Source organism: Emydura macquarii, unplaced genomic scaffold (assembly GCF_026122565.2).
Source record: "Emydura macquarii macquarii isolate MOO-44397 ecotype Brisbane River unplaced genomic scaffold, CSIRO-AGI_Emac_v2 contig_3470, whole genome shotgun sequence".
Classification (NCBI taxonomy): domain Eukaryota; kingdom Metazoa; phylum Chordata; order Testudines; family Chelidae; genus Emydura; species Emydura macquarii.
In genome coordinates this window covers 5,689,507-5,706,258 of record NW_027133607.1, presented here as the reverse complement: position 1 = coordinate 5,706,258, position 16,752 = coordinate 5,689,507, and the positions used below count along the sequence as shown (strand labels likewise).

Here is a 16,752-nt window from a genome sequence, read left to right as displayed (position 1 = left end):
GCGCCGGCTACCTCTCGTGACAGGAGGTCAGACTCGACTTGTCTCATGGAGGAGCCCCTGGTGCCTTCCATATCAGCAGTCTGGATGACACAGGCCCCCCTACTTGGAGTGGCCGCTGAATCCCAGGCATCCTTCAAACTCCGCAGTCTCAGGCGTGCTTTGTGGGTGTGCAGTGAAACGAGAGTGCAGGCTGCAGCTAATGCTTCTTAACCCCAGCAGCACAGACAAAGCCACTGCCTAGATTATGTTTCGATCTGAGGCCCGGCTGGTGTAAACAGGCAGCACTCCAGTGACTTCAACAGAAGTGCACCCGTTTACACCAGCTGAGGATTTGGCCCTAGTTGTTTGTGTCTGGGAAGCCCCCTCAGAGGCATCGTGGCCATGGAAAACACAGGCCTTGCATCATTCAAGAGTTAATGTGAGCAGGATAATCACCAAATTGTATAGTTTAAGGCCAGAAGGGACCACCAGATTATCCAGTCTGACCCCTGTATCTCACAGGCCACCAACACCACCCAGCACCCACACGCTAAACCCCACAACCCAGACTGAGACCAAAGTGTTACAGCCCCCAGGAGACTAACGATGATGTGCCAGAGACAGAGCACAGGAAGGACTAGAGAGCACCAGTGCTCAAGGCCCCAGCGATGGCAGGGAAATGCTTAGGTGAGCTATCCCCAGACAATCCTGGCAAGTGACCCGCACCCACCTGCTGCAGGGGAAGGTGAAAACCCCCAAACTCACTGCCAATCTGATCTGGGGGGAAATTCCTTCCCATCCCCACATATGGAGATCAGATAGACCCTGAGCATGTGAGCAAGAACCAGCCAGCCCAGCCCCTGAGAGAGAGAAGGTGCAGAGCCCCCTCAGAGCCCTGGCCCACCCCATCCAATGGCCCATCTCCAGCTGCTTCAGAGGAAGGAGCTGGAAAAAAAAATCTTCCCGCAGTACACTGATGGATCACAGGCCTGGCCAAAACAAGAACACTCAGAGGAGTGTCAGTCACTGGCAAAGAGAAAACAAGGCTGCTCGCAGGGGGAGTGCCTCCTTGGTGAAACAGAGGGACCCCATCCAGGGGTGCTTTCCTGGGAGGTTTCCTGCCGTCTGCATTGTTCAAGGAGAGAGACGAAGGGAGAAAGAAAGAGAAAGGAACAGTAGGAGAGCTGGGAGGAGAGAGAGAAGAAAACTAGGGAGGCCAATGCAGGGGTAGAGAAAGTGGGGCAGTAGAGAGGGAAATGAGGCCTCTGGTCTAGTGTGGTTTGATTGTTTTGGCGTGGGAGGTGCTCAGATACTGTGCTGATGGGTGCCACCATAGGAACCTTAGTCAACAGGTAGTCAAGACAGATCTCAACACTAGTGGTGGGGGGCCATATAATTCCCTAGGTAGATAGAGAGATTCCTCTTCTCCCTGCTGGTGCTAGGGATGTAAGAGCTGGAGTAACTCGTCCAGAAGGGTTATGACCAGAGCGATGGAGGGTTATGAGTGGGAGAGACACAAATTAGAAACAGCACCTTTGGGAATCCGAACCTGAGGAAGTAACCCGACTGCCCCACTGGGAGTCCAGTGGGATGAATGGTGCTCAGTGCTTGCCCACTTGTTTGCAACAAGGCATCGTTCAAAACAAACTGTTGTGTGGTGGTGCTGCTGCTGCTTGCCACCTTCCATCCCAGAGGTGGCTACATGGCAGTGGAAGGTGAATCAATCCCTGAATAGCGTCTCTCTCATATCATCTTCTAGGTGGGACAAAACATAGGAAGGGGCAGTTCCCAGGTGTGGTATCCCTTCCAAATTGTCCACTGGGGAAGGGGCTGGGTAACTGACCCCCTAAATCGGCATCTATGAGCAGATCCATTGAGACCAGTCCATCAATGAAGACACCCTGTATTTTCATAATGACTCCTGCCTCTCCCCCAGGCCAGTCACTGTCTCCATCTTCCAAAGGACACTTACACGGGCAATCTCCTTGGGTTGGAGTGAGGGGGTGGTGTGCGGCAGCAGTTTCTGCAGGGTCGAGGGAGGACAAAAGTCCTACGTCTGGGTCCCTCTGCCCATGGACACCAAGCAGGCAATCTAGCCTGTAATTTGTAAAGCACCTGCAGAGGCTGATGGGAATCCTGATCCTTTATAGTTCCACTGGGGTCCTAACTTCTATGGGCGAAGTCTCTCTCTGTGTTCAGCACATCCTCATCCAGTCCAAATAAACAGCCCATAGATTCTGGGTGTCTGCATTTCCAGGTGTCTGATTTTTCAGAGGTGCAGGCACCCACAGCTCCTCTTCTCTGTAGCCAGACTTGTGTGTGCTCAACGGCTCAGAACCCGACTGCCCCCACTCATCTGGGCATCTGAAAACTTCTATCTTGAGCACTTGAAACTTAAAGGCGAGGAGGAGCTGAAAACTATTTCCAAAGTTATTTTTTTCCAAATCCCACCAAGGGTTCAGAAGTTTTTAGAAATGTTAAGGCTGGAAGGGACCGTTACGATGCTGTACTCTGACCTACTGCATAATATAGGCCAGAGAACTCCACCCCATAGTTCCTCCCTCAAGCCCATATCTCATAGATGACAATTCTGAGGATCCACCCTTTTTTTGCGCAGCTGTCGTGCTTCTGCACTAGACTGCAAATCATACGCGCTCCGTCCTTCAGATGCAGCAGGGAGGCACATTGCTGTGTCTGGTGGCATTTCCTCTAGGCCATGATGGCCCCAAAGCTCCTCCAGATCATCGCACTATTCGCTCATGAAATATTCTGCTTGTCTGGAATGCTCATAAGTAGCTCTTGGAAAGTCTTTTTTTTTTTTTGAGCCATTAGCATGGACGTAATCTCAAGTGGCTGGATATATATTGCAGCTAATGGTATGTCTGGAGCAGTTGGTGAGAGCAGTCTCATTCTGGCTGGGATCCAAGAAAATATCCACGAAGAGAAGAGAGGACAAAAATTAAAAACACACACACCACAACAGAAAAGCTCCCCGGTTATTTACTGGCGCCTGCATTTATATTGCCAGTCAATGAAATTAGAGGACTATAAAATTGCTCTTTAAGAATGACAAGTGAGGACTGTAACATTATGCTGTCATTAGCAGCAGGTGTAAATTGTGACACAAGATCTCATGGCTGGATGTATTTATGGTGGTGCCCAGGCTTCCTGGCAGTTTTCAGTCACCCTTCCTGCGCTCCTCACTCTGAAACTGACAGTCCGTGTCTCATTTGTTTGAAGCTAGGATGGAAAAGTGCAGCCAGTTCTTCTCTCTCTTCTTTTAATCTAGACTGCAGCAATAACACGGCCTCCTCTGTGTGTGTGTGTGTGTGTGGTCTGCGGGTTAGAACACTGCCCCGCAGGGAGGTGACCAAATGCCTGGGCTGCATGTTTTAGGGCCTGATCCAAAGCTCCTTGAAGTCAGTAGGAATCTTTCCATCAGTTTCAATGGGTTTTAGATCAGGCCTTTTGTTGGGGGTAGCCGCTGAGACCTTATCCACTCAGGGGTATGTTGGGGTGGCTTCTGAGCTCTTATCCCATTGTAGATTCTGAGACCTTATCCACTGAGTTCCCAAGAACACAGCTCGACTCTGAACTCATCACTGAGGTTTCTCTAGTGCCATACAGTCAAACTACACTTGAGCTGATCAGGCTCAAGCTTAGGGGGTGAGTACAGGGCATACCACACATCCAAAGTTACACAGAACCCCCCTTCCTTTACATACATTTACACGTCACATTACATTCACTATACATTGCATCACATGTTTTGGGATTGGCATGGTTACTCTGCAGGAACTAATCCATGTACTGAATACCCTGCACCATCCATGTTCGACTTTACTCTTTACTTCATCTTTACACTTCTGACTTTCTTTGTCCATTGTTAGCTTGCTCTTAGTAAATGATTCCTGGGATGTTCTCCCTCTTATCTTAGCTTGCTCAGACATCTTTATCTTAGCACAAATATTCCCTTTTCAGCCTGCTGATCTAGTTACCTCCTTAATCCTGCCTTCCAAGAGATGAGGTCTCCCCCATGTTTAATTACGCCTGTCAAGCCAGGCCTACATCTTTCAATGGCCAATGTTGCACAATGTGGGTGAGCTTTTCTAAAGTGCTGTGTTGTCCTCACCTTGCTTCCACTGAAGTCAGCTGGTAAAACTCCCAGTGACATCAGTGGGAGCAGAGTTAGACCAACACTGAGTGCTCTTGAAAATCCTGCCGTTTGATCCCAGAGGGGCCCAAGATGGGACAGTCTGTACCCAAACCAAAGCTTCCCAAGCTTCTGGGGTGTTTGGATCTGAGCTTTAGTTTCAGGCCCAGCTCTAGTTTTAATGAGCACAGGAATGATGTGAGGGCTGAGCCTTGGAAGTGCAATCACTCTGAGCAGGGGGTTGGACTAGATGACCTCCTGAGGTCCCTTCCAACTCTATGATTCTATGTTTCTATCACAGAGAGAACATCCCATTCCCTCTCATGAGGTTTGGGTCTCAGTGGAAGCTCTGGCAGTTGAAAATTCCAACACTGAACCACTGGCTTGTTGGGTGACCTGGGCAGGTTACTTGGCCCTCGTGTGGCTTGCTTAGTCTTGGTGGACAACTGGTTATATGAATGCAGTTTGATTCCCAATGAGCTGATGGACTTCCTCTTGCAGCCTGGAGTCTCAAAAAGTATGGAGAGCCAAGGATGAAATTAATCCTTAGTGTAACTTCATTGAAGCCAGTGGAGTTACATCATAGGTGAATTTGGCTCTAAAATTCGTATTTGAGGTTTAGTCTCAAGTTAGTTTGGAGTTTCTCTTCCTCCTGAGTCAGGACACAGACACGTGGCAGTATGAGCTAAGCAAACATTTGCTGGGTAAATGCCCTGAACGATTCCCCTATCCTGTCTCCTACACCCATCTCCTCAGCTCCATACGAAGTTTTATGGCTCTGATGTTAAATATTATGGGATCCCATTCGCCTTGAAAAGCACCGTGACATTCCAGTGGACATGAGGGCTTTTAACAAACACATTCTAATATTAAAAGGAGAGTGGGAAGAGAGGGGAAAAGCTGGGTTTGTTGGTTAAGTGGATTTTGAGCCAGGAAGAGGGAACTGAATTCACCTTCCAGGTGGTGGTATTTTTGTATGTATCTCTTCTTGTCCCATTGCTGTCGATTCTTGCAGCACTCTTAGTTATGATATCCCAGTAGTTTCCACAGCAACAAACTATGATGTCATAACAATGATGCTGTGGGACTTGACTGGTTGGGAGGGAAGAACCTTTGACTCCTATGTCCTTGGAGGAGTCAAATTAAGAGTCAAGAAAGTCTCCCACACTGGAGCATCTGTGCTCATAATCCAAAGAGGAAGTGGTCGTTTCCAGCCTAACTCACTGTTTACTAGAGCTGGTCAAAATGTGTTTGATGGAACAGTTTCCCATTGGAAGTGCTGGTTCAGAGTATCATTTCAGTGACATTAATGAAGGCAACACTTTGAAACAATTCAAAATCAAAGTGGAGTATTCGCCTTTCTTATTTGGTTTTATTCTGAATTTGTTTCATTTCATTTCATTTTGACGTTTATATTTTGACTGTTATATTAGCTCTATTCAATGTACTATATTATACGCGTACAAGCACTTACTATTTTATATTATAATGCTTTGATGTTATCAAAGTGAAACATTCTGACCTTATTGAAACAAAATGGTTCAGCGTTATTGAAATGTTTCAGCTCAGTGAGGTCATTCTGATGGTCTTGTTTGAGTGATTGCACGTGTGTATTCCACTCTAGGTGTGTGCATGTCCTGAGCACAGTCGCTGGAATTTTTTCCCCTCAGTGGTACTCCTCAGGGTGGCTCGAGCTTCCTCTGCCGCTGCACACCATTAGTGCCAGTATAAAGTGCCTGCCCGACCCTGTGCCCCTCAGTTCCTTCCTACTGCCCTTGACAGTCACTGGAATTGCTCTCCTTGCATTTGCAAGCTCTCTCCGTGGTCTTTCTTCTGACTGTACATAGTTAGTTGTAGTTAGTTGTGATGAAGTTTAGTAAATGAGTTAGTTATGGTGATTTAGCAGAGTTTTCCTCTGATCCCTGGTGCCAAGGGATGCCTCGGTCACTGGGCTTCAAGCCTGGCTTGTCCTGTAACAAGGCTATGACCCTGAGTGATCCGCACTCAAGGTGCTTGAAGTACCTGGGAGGAACTCATCCTGGGGACTGTTGCCAGATTTGCAAGGACTTTGAGTCCTGCACAAAGAAGGATCGGGAGGCCAGACTGAAGTCCCTACTCATGACGTGGCATGAGACGCCCATTTGAGCCAGGCCGGCCAGACTCGCACCGAGTGTCTCAGCGTCAGTTAGGAGTGCTCCGCCTCCTGTACTGGAGTCCCGGCACCCATCACCCTCCCCAGTGCCTAGAAAAACAGCCTGCCAAAAGGGGGTGAACCACAGCACGGAAGAGGCCTGGGGATCAGAGCAGAGTGCGATCTAAGCTGAAGCACTCCTCTGCCTCGGTACTGCAGAAGTTGGCACTGTTGAGACTGGTCCCAGAAGAGCCTTCCATATCTGCAGCACTGCTGGGAAACCAGCTATGCTTGTCAGCATGCAGACCTCTCCATCACAGCATCAATCTCTGGCATTGGTGGGAATGGCACCCCTATGGGCAAATCTCACTTGGGCCTGGATAGCAGTCTCTGACTCGGACTCTCCTCACTCATCCCTCCGTCAATCGTCACTCATCAGCCTTAACCAAACTCCTCCCTGTGTTGAAGCATCCCAGGACCTGGCTCCATAGCTCAGGGGTTAACGCAGTGGTCTCAGAAACCAGGGGTGGCAGGTTTCAGTCTCACTTAGGCCTGGGTAGCACTCTGTGAGTTGGACACCAGTTGTTCCTCCAGGCATTTCTACCCTTCCATGGACCCAGGTACAGGAATACCATCAAGTGCATGGCTAGTAGGTCACTGGGGTCCTAAACCAGTCCACTGGCCCTTTTGGAACTTGTGGGGTTATCCCCCAATTTGCAGGCACTTCTAGTTGGTGATCTCGGAAAGAAGGGCACCACCGTCCCACGCTGGGACTTTTGTAGAAATTGAAGCCAGCCGTGGAGCAGGGTTTTTTGAATTTAGGGGATTAGCTCAAACTGGATCCACTGTGGAGCTCTCCAAGAAACACTAACGGACCAAACAAATGATCATTCTAACTTGGGTGATTTGGAGCGGCAAAGTCTTGCGGGAATGATACGGATGGCCCCTTCATCACTACTGGAAAAACCCTTTGTTTCCCTGCAAAGAGCAGATGGCAGCAAGTTCCCCCTACTTCGGTGCTCCCTTTGCAGTCTCCAGGCTGGGCCTGTTCCTGGGGCTTCTGCAAAATTGAGCTTTTTGAAACTTAAATGGATTGAGAACAGCTGCCCCCTGCTGGATAGAGTACAGTCAGATCTGCTCTAGGGTTTGTAAATGTCTCACCCACTTATGCCCGGAGCCTTGAAAAACGGCTACCAAGCCTAATGGCTGCACGGAGTAGAGATGTATGCTCATGCAGCAGAAGAGTGCGAGTTCTGTCCCCTATGCTGCCTATATGTGTTTAGCTCTTACTGATTGGCACCTTTTGGGGGCTAGAACTCAGATACCCAGATGCCAGCTCTGTATGTGCATGTGGCCTAGGGAATATAACTAACCATCTCGCCTCTTGTATATAGTCCATGCTCTTGGCGTACAAACTAGTTTGATGGGACAGATGCAGGAGAGTCAGTGGAGCAGTCCTGTAGCTGTGGGAGATGGGTTGCAAACCCTAATACCATGCCCCTTTGTTGTCCTTGATCCTCCCCCACGGGGTCCCTCGCTCCGGTGCCCACGTTAGTGGAAGGTGGTGCTTTGGCAGTGCACGTTATGATGGGAATTTCTAACTCGGCATTGAAAAGCGGCAGAGATCAGCCAGGTTCTCCAACTCCTGCCAGCATCTAGGATCCCCTGGCCTGTCAAACTGCAATGCAAGGATCTAGCTGCCAGCATGGCTTCCCAGCTGGCAGTGCTAATAGCAAAGGGTTGAGGACATCGAGCAGGGAATTTCCACTCCCCATCTTTTCACTATGAAGTGATCCTTGCCAGTGCTGGCAGATGGCATCGATGGCATTATCTGAATGGGCAGCAGGGAAAGGCCTTTGGAACCACCATTAAAAGAACCTTTCCTTCATTATCTCATATGGCAACCCATTGAAACACCACAAATAACAGACAAGGCAGAATTCAGGTATTTGTGGGTGACTCCTGGCCCCTCTGGCTTCAGTGGAGCCTGAGTTTGGTATTTAATGTTACGGTTAGATTGCCTTCACCGCTGTACAGGGGCAAGGGAGGGAATAGATGGAGCCTTCCCACACTCATACACCATGCTAAGGGGCCGGGCACAATATGCTGCCCTGAGTGCAGGGGACTCCACAGGCCTGGCACCCTTCAGCAGTGCTAGGCTCCTCCAATGAGAGGAGGAGGCGTAGGACGGGTCTCATGTACACAAAAACCAGCCTGCAGTGTCTGTGCATGGGGGCGGGGTACAAATCATGGCCTTCAAGCCAGCCACAGTGGGTGTTGGGCCAGGAGGAAAATAACAGAATCCGATGGCTCCGTTGGCTGAGCAGCCTTGCAGAGCAGATGCTGAGAAGTAATGGTCTCTCTCCCAGCCCAGGGCTTTGCACAGGCCCAGATTGTGGGTTGAGAAGGAAAATTCCAGCCCACCAGTCTCCATGAGTACTGGATACCACCCATGGATACCACCCATCCTGAGCACAGGCACCTGCATCCAACAAGAACACATGTCCCCTCCCACTCCTCTGCTGTATCTCTCAGATGGTGTATTTTGAAGTTCCTTTGGAAAGTATATTTTGCCACACGGCAGCTGCTGCCTCGAGCTCTATGTGTCTGTCTGGCACTCCATTTCGGAGCAGCTTTTTCTGGTAGGCATCTCCTACTCAGCAGGAAGTGAGCAGCCAGATTTTCTCTTAGGAGCTGATCCAAAGCTCCTTGAAGTCTTTCACTGGGAGCCCATGTCAGTGACTTCAATGGGCCTTGGCTCACGCACTGCGTATGTAGGAGAGAGATTGGCTGGACCTTTCTCCTCCCCCTGCTCCTTTCCCCCCCTCCGCACTCATCCCTGATGAAGTTTTACCACTGATTGACATTTACGAAATCTGGAGCTTAACCTCAGTGCAAAAGTTCTGTCCCCCCCCCAACAAGTACATACACTTGTTCCCAGTTATAGAGGATGATACAGGCTTGCCAGGCCGCATGCAGAGCTGATGTGGCACAGTGCAGCTCACACAGGAGAGGGGATGAGATGTATCACCTGGGATGGAATTTTGGAAATCATGTGTCTGGGACCAGAAGCGAGTAGCAACAACTCGGCTGTATTTGTAAGGCAGCCGTTCGTAGTGATGTGAACCTGTGATGGTCTATGAGATGCTGATACAACTCCCCTGGGTGTGAGCAGCCGGGGCTTAGTGCCTCTTGGCTTTAAGAGCGGGCCCTGATCCTGGTTCCTCCTGTTGCTGCTGCTGGAAATCTTGGTGGCCTTTGATACACCAGTGTATCTTGTCGCTCTTGCCTTTTTCATGCAGATCATACCAGTGACGGGCCCTCGGGAAGGAGGAACCAAAGTGACAATCCATGGCGAGAATCTGGGACTGGAGTTTCGGGACATTGCATCTCATGTCAAAGTGGCTGGAGTGGAGTGCAAACCGCTGGTGGAAGGATACATCCCGGCAGAGCAGTAAGTTGGACATATAATGCTTTGTGGGAACCCATGTATCCACTATTAGCCTCGGCTGCCCCCCTTAGCTCAGCGGGAGGGGTCAGTGTCCCCAGGAAGCCAGGAGAAGCCAATAACTGAATGTATTCTTCATGCATATAAACCCCACCCAAACAGATGAGGACAAGGAGGGTTGGGTAGTGCTAGCACCTCTCCTACTCCAGCTATCACAGAGTCATTCCCAAAGCCCTGTATTAGAAGATGGCTTGGCAGAGAGTCTGTTGTGGTCTTCACTGTTCATGCTTCCAGGCAGGAGCTCCTTTGCCCTCCTGTTTTGTTGAGTGAGGGCACATGGATTGTTCCCTACTCCTGGGATCTTTGCCCCACCTCGGCTGACAGCCCCCAGAGATGGGTGGAAGAGAGTTGGGCTTATGGTCCCATCTGCAGGACAGAAGCACCGAGAACATAGTTTGCGCTGCAGTGGCCAGCAATGAGTGTGAGCCCAAGGGCTGATGTGGGACTGGAACCCGCAGCCCATCTTAAAGGTGAGAGCTATTGCTCTGCCAGACTAGCCCATGGCCTGGTAAGAGGAGCGGGGAGAGATTAACTGGCCAGATCCCCAGTGGGTGTAAATCATCCTAGTTCTATGGATTTCAGTGGAGCTATGCTGATTTATACCCACTGAGGATCTGGCCAAATGGTCCAGAGACACGCCTGATTAATGAACAGCTTCCCCAGGGGTTCCTTCGGTCCAGTATTGGCAAGCAGCAGGGAATGAGCAGCGTGTGTCCCCAGGTCTGCGGGCTCTGCGGAGACAGGTCTGTTGTACCAGCGTGAACTGACCCGAACCCTTTGCCCCTTCCTTTATGCTTCCCATGCAGGATAGTATGCGAGATGGGAGAGGCCAAACCCAGCCAGCATGCCGGATTTGTGGAGATCTGCGTGGCCGAGTGTAAGCCTGAGTTCATGGCCAGGTCCTCCCAGCTCTACTACTTTATGGTAAGCCCCATAACAGAGCATCTCTGGTAGCAGGAGGAACTAAGGCCCCTTCCTACTGCCATTTAGATCAGTTAAAGCCTTTCCATTGATCCTGGAGTCGGCCCTTCGTTTTCTCTCACCTTCTCCTATGGTCCTTCTTCCCCCTTCCCCTCCTCAGCAGCAGGGCCCATGGGCAGCATGCATGACAGCATTCCTTCCTGACGGACACTGACGTGTCATTGGATGCAAAAGCTGTGGCAAGTGGTGCCTGGTGCCTTCTGGGTGCATGGGGGGAAGCAGTGCTGCAGTCTGGGCCGAGGGTAGTTTAGGCTGATTAACCAGAAATCCGAATGGTGAGATACATTGGAGTGGAGGACAGTCTCCCAAAGGAAATGGAGGAAACCCCTTCCGTGAACCATGGAGAATATACTGGGGGACCGATAAGGAGTGTGCGAGATGGCCTAATGAGGCTCAGATTTTGATGATCAGTTACTAGGCAGCAAATTCAAATATTGACTTTAATAACGACTGAAAGTGCTAAATCTGTCCAGCGGGGTAAGGAGGTGCCTTTGCCTTAGATGCCCATGCTTGAACATAGGGGCCCAGGACAATGGCTAGACACTGTCAGAGCTGAGATTATTAGAACTCAGGGGCTCCTGGCTCCCAGCCCCGGGCCCCGACTAGTTCTCTCTCCAGCCTCAGATATGGCCCCACACAGCAGGTACAGGATGTTCCTCTTTGAACATGTGGCCATCCCCAGGACTGCAGCCAGCACCGGGTGATTGTACATGGCACGGTGGTGATAAGGATCGGTGTGTATCCCACAGCAGCTGTGGCTTTGACCTGGGGGGCAGCATTTACTTCCAGGCTGAGCCCCCCCTGCAGTATCAGCGTGAGCTCTATTGCCTTCCCCCCACCCCCTTCTGCAGCTCCCATTAATTTCCTGGCTCCTTTTGCAGTGCTGGCTCCAGGCTGCTGCTGTTATTCTCAGGGCTGCCCTTTGAAATGCTCATTAACCCTTTGTTGCAGGGGGGCTCCACAGGGAACAGCAGGCATGACCCATGCCAGCATCTAACACGCGGTTAATGATGGCATCTGCAACTTGGACGGGCCCTGAGAGGCGCGCTGGTGATGCACTCCCTGACGGGGTTTGCAGAGCGCCCACCGGATAGGCTGACAGTTTGCTCCCAGCTGTCATCCAAGCCGCTCCCTTCAGATGCTCGCTCTCTCACTGCACTACTAGCAGGGGGAAGAGCCTTTGGATTGTTTTCTTGCCATTGAATTCTGGTATGGGCTGGGTATTCCTTAGCCTCTGTGCTCCCATCCTGCAGGTGTGGGAGACAGAACGTCCCATCAGCCTCTCAGGCCCAGAAGAGCCGGGCCAGCTCCTCCCCCAGTGTCCCTCAGAGCCAGGCCTAATCACTAGTTCTCCTAAGGTTTTGGCGGTAGGTCAGAGGAAGGTCTCACTGCTCAAGATAGTCTGAATACCAAGGTTCTTGTGTTTTACGCCAAGGCCATCCGTCTGTTCCCCACCACCATCATCTCCAAGTGCTCGTTACGGTGTCTGGAACAGGAATCAGAGGGTGGCAATGTTGAGATGTTGCGTATTTGGGGATGGGATAGAAAAGCTCCTGAGGATGGCAGTTGCCTGGATCACACACTCAGTTCTCTGCAGGGGACAATCCTGCAGTGGCAGGCATCTTTGCCACCCCTCATTTCTGTAATGAAGAATCTCAGAAGGGGATATGCAGGATTTCTGCTGTCGCCACAACAAAAGGCTGTTCTTTGGGTGTTAGCTGGAGTTAACTTTGTATTCGAATATGCACCTGGACACAGCAGCTATGCTGCTGTTTTAAGGTGGGTAGCAGCAAGTAAGTGGATTTGCTGGACTTTCTGCCCACAGCATATGTCCGTGATAAGGTGTGGGATGCAAACAAGGAGGCTCTGGGCCTGACTCTGCTCTCAGTAACATCGGTGTAAATTAGGAGTAACGACACTGAAGTCAGTGGAGTTACTGTTGTGATAAGAGAATCAATCCCACTCTGCCTTTGTCTGCCTGCATGTGTTTGACTACCCCCACTCCGTCACCCTTGCGTCCACCATGCACCACTTGGATAAGAGACCTACTAAGGCTCCTTGCTGGGACGTGCTGGGCTTACTCAGTCCTCTTTGTGTCAGTCCACGTGCGCACACAAAACCAGGAGATCTCGATATGTTTTAAATGCGATGTCTTCGTTCTCTAAGAGAGCTGGCTTCACCTCAAAGGGGCTGGTCCGTACTTGAATTGTACATGTAATTTTTCACTGGCATGGGCATTGATAATGAAATTTTAATAGCCACGGTTTTCACATTCTGCGAGGGATGTTTTGCTAACCTCTAGCTGTCCCAGTATTACTCAGATGCTACGGTGATGGGGACAGATAAATGCTTAGACAGAGAGTCCTCATCAGGCAGATAGAAGGGCTCTTTCCAGGACATTACCCTTAGCTTGTTACTTTTACTACTCCGGGAATTGCTGTTCGGTTTTGATCATCTGTGTCCGTCTGTGACGGCTTCTTCTTCTGGCCATTGATTCCTTGGCTGCCAGTCACTCCACCCATGCATAAGTCTAACATCAGCAGGGTTTTCTTTGCTGCATACCTCCATGCTGTTGTGCTAGACAGTAAAACCAGCTGCTCTCTGGCCCACCCATCTTCAGCCCTCGCCCATGCTCATTGCTCCCTTATTGGCAAGTCATATTCCTGGCTCTGCTTAGCCCCAGTCAATACCTCTCCCAGGGAGATGGTTATGTTATGCACAAATCACAACATGCCTTGCAAGGCTTCAGAGGGATTTGACATACTAGAGTCAGGGGCAGCAGCTGCAAGGACAAAGAGATGCTCAGGGATCAAGGGTGGAAGCTGCCATGGGAGCAGGAAGGATTGGGAGAAGTATGGCCCAAGATCAGGCATGGTGGTAGCAGTCAGAGAAGAGAGGCTCTGGAGTAGGACATACTGGGTGGAAGCAGGGGATCAAAAGAAGGAAATGAAGGGAAGAGAGGAGGAAAGCACCAGGGAAGGATACATGTAGTTTGCTGAAGAAGATAGATTGGACACCTCCTTTCCATCACCATCTGGGGTGGAGAAAGTAAATAAGAAAGTGTTATTTATTGCTTCTTGTACACAAGAGCTAGGGGTCACCAAATAAAATGAATAGGCAATAGGTTTAAAACAAATAAAAGGAAGTATTTCTTCCCACAACGCACAGTCAACCTGTGAAACTCCTTGCCAGAGGATGTTGTGAAGGCTAAGACTATAACGTGTTTCAAAAAAGAACTAGATAAGTTCATGGAGGATAGGTCCATCAATGGCTATTAACCAGATGGGCGACGGGATGCATCATTTGATGATTACCTGTTCTGTTCATTCCCTCTGGAGTACCTGGCATTGGCCACTGTCAGAAGACAGGATACTGGGCTAGATGGACCATTGGTCTGATCCAGTCTGGTCATTCTTATGTTCTTATGTTATGTTCATCTCCATTCACTTCAGCCTATTACAGCTCCACTAATCCTGTTCGCATTTTCTGTTGCATTTTGCCAACGAGGAAATGGTAAAGAGTCTGCAGTCTGATTTTTAGTGCAAATACGCTGTGCAGTATTTATGAAGGCAGCAGCGAATGATTAATGGTTCATTGCAACTTGGAAAGCTGAGCCACAAACCCTCTGATAATACCTCCAAAAACTCAGTGACCCTCTGCAGTAGGGTATCCCGGTTGGGATTCCCTTTTGCTGAGGACCATTGGAAGCGTGCTGGTGAAGTCATTTGAATAGTTTTCTTATAAAACTCAGCAGAGGAGGAGAAGGATGACTCAGGAGATTGGGACAGTGACATGAAGCCTTTCACCTCTAGGTCAGTGGAGCGAATTTCACCAGGATTGTTAGTGATTAATAGTAGCCAACATCCAATGGCTGTTGAGTGGCTTATGTGGAATGAATTGGTGATTCTCAGTCCAAATCCTACTAGCCAGGAATCTGCATCAAAGATAGCACCTTCACAGTCAGCACTGATTTGCACCCAGGTTGGCAGTCTCGGGTGAGAGGCTAAGGAATCAGTCAGTCGGACAAGGTGATTGCGCCTGCATCTGACCAAAGGGTGATCCCATATGGGCAGAGTGTGAATGCAGGGAACTTACACTGCTGTGTAGATAAACAGAGGACTTCAGACTCCTGGGCTGCTGTCAGTTCGGCCCCTTTTCCGAGTGCTAACTTCATTTGGCGTGAAAGCAGAGCAGAAAGGTTTCCGTTGTGTTTCAGTGTGTTTTCAAAACGATTAGCTGGTGATGTGGGAGGCTGAAAATGGGAGCCAGTACGTGTGTTGGGTGGTTTTATACAACTGTATCAATGGTCTCCGAAGCTTAGGAATACGATCATGTACTGTACCTGCCTGTTCAGAGGAGCTGGGGAGAGCATCAAGCTTGTGTGCTGTCATTCTTAAAAAGAGACAAAAATCTTCATTTAAATGCAGATAGTGGCTTTTCACTTGGGACTGAGTGGAAAGTTTTTCTATTAAAATGCTAATGAAAGAATAAACTGTAACTTCAAATTCTCCCTGAAAAATGGATGCTTCCTCCCCGTGTTTTGGTATCAGTGTAATCTGTGCCTTCGGAGAATGATTATTGTATCTTGATTGGAGGGGATGGGAGGCGGGGGAAGTTCATTTTCTCTTAGCCATTAAGAAATCTTTTCAGATACTTTTGTCCAGCATCTTGGCATATTTTGAAGAGCAGCTCAAGAAGTGAGCACGAACTAAACAAAATGATGATTTGGAAATGATATCTTCCCTTATTGGTAGTGTCAGGGTAGCCCATGCAGATCAATGCTTTGTTGTGCCAGGCATTGTATATACACACAGTACGAGATAGTCCCTGCCCCAGAGATCTTACAATCTAAATAGACAAGGCAGGAAGTATTATTACCCCCATTTAACGCACGGGTAACTGAGGCACAGAGAGATCCAGTGACTTAGTCAGGGGTCATACAACAAGTCTGTGGCAAGTTGAAGCCAGATCTTCAGAGCCCCAGTGCACAAGGCCACCCTTCCTGTCCTGTTTCCCTTATGGAAACGTCCTATATAATTGACTAGAGAGTGATCAGCTTTCTACAGAACGTTCAATCCCCCCTATAGAATTCTCCAGCAGGGTTGTTATCCTCTGTTACATCTATGCCTTAGCTTCTGAAGCCTATAGAAAGGAGCTCATTTGCTATTAAAATCAACAGGGTTTTAGAGTAATTTCTCTATTGTTTTCTTCTGTGTTAAACCCTGTCGGACTTCTTCATCAGGTCGGTATAACGCACGTGCCAGGCCACTTCAGATCCATTCTGCCAGTGCAAGATCTGAATGGCTTGGCTTACTGAAGCGCTGCTGTATAATAGCAAAGTGACTTCCAAGCTTTCCCTGAAGGGCAAGAGAGATCTGGGGCCCTTTGCTGTGGCTGCTCCATGCCTGGAACTCCCTTTGAATCATTGAACGTTATGAGCAGCTGGAATATCAGGCCCAGTTTCAGGGAGAAAAAGGTAAGAGACAAGACTAGATAAATCGATAGGATCGTGATGGCCAATGCTCACGGCCTCTGCTGCTTACCAGCCCACTAGAATGAGGCAAATACCAAAGACATCCCATTCCTACTGGTACCGACCAGCTGACATACCCCAACACATTCTCAATGTGACCCTTTCTCTCCACAGACTCTGACTCTTTCTGACCTGAAGCCAAAGCGGGGTCCAGTGTCGGGGGGCACACAGGTGACAATTACAGGCACCAACCTGAATGCTGGCAGCAACGTTGTGGTGACTTTCGGGCAGCAGCCCTGTCTCTTTTACAGGTGCGCATGTAATCTTTCCCTGCGGCGTGTGCTAGGGTCAGGGAACCGTGAACAGAGAGATCTGGCTAGCACCATTTTCCCATGGTAATGAACTAGCCCCCTCTGTCTGTCCACCACCCTTGGAGCCAGGCTGCCCTGGTGCTGGCCTGAGCATGTGGAAAGTGGCACCTTCCTCTATGGGCTGCACATGAAAGGGAGCTCCCTGGTTCTCATCCC

At 49.6% G+C, this 16,752-nt stretch overlaps 1 protein-coding gene across 1 annotated transcript in view; it reads left to right on the top strand.

Moving 5' to 3' along the window:
* Window positions 1-16,752, top strand: part of PLXNA4 (plexin A4) — a 583,803-nt gene that overhangs the window by 474,622 nt on the left and 92,429 nt on the right. The window contains exons 13-15 of the mRNA XM_067534998.1: window positions 9,566-9,717; window positions 10,578-10,695; window positions 16,400-16,536. Of these exons, the coding sequence (XP_067391099.1) occupies window positions 9,566-9,717; window positions 10,578-10,695; window positions 16,400-16,536 (407 nt within the window). The remainder of the gene's footprint in view (window positions 1-9,565; window positions 9,718-10,577; window positions 10,696-16,399; window positions 16,537-16,752) is intronic.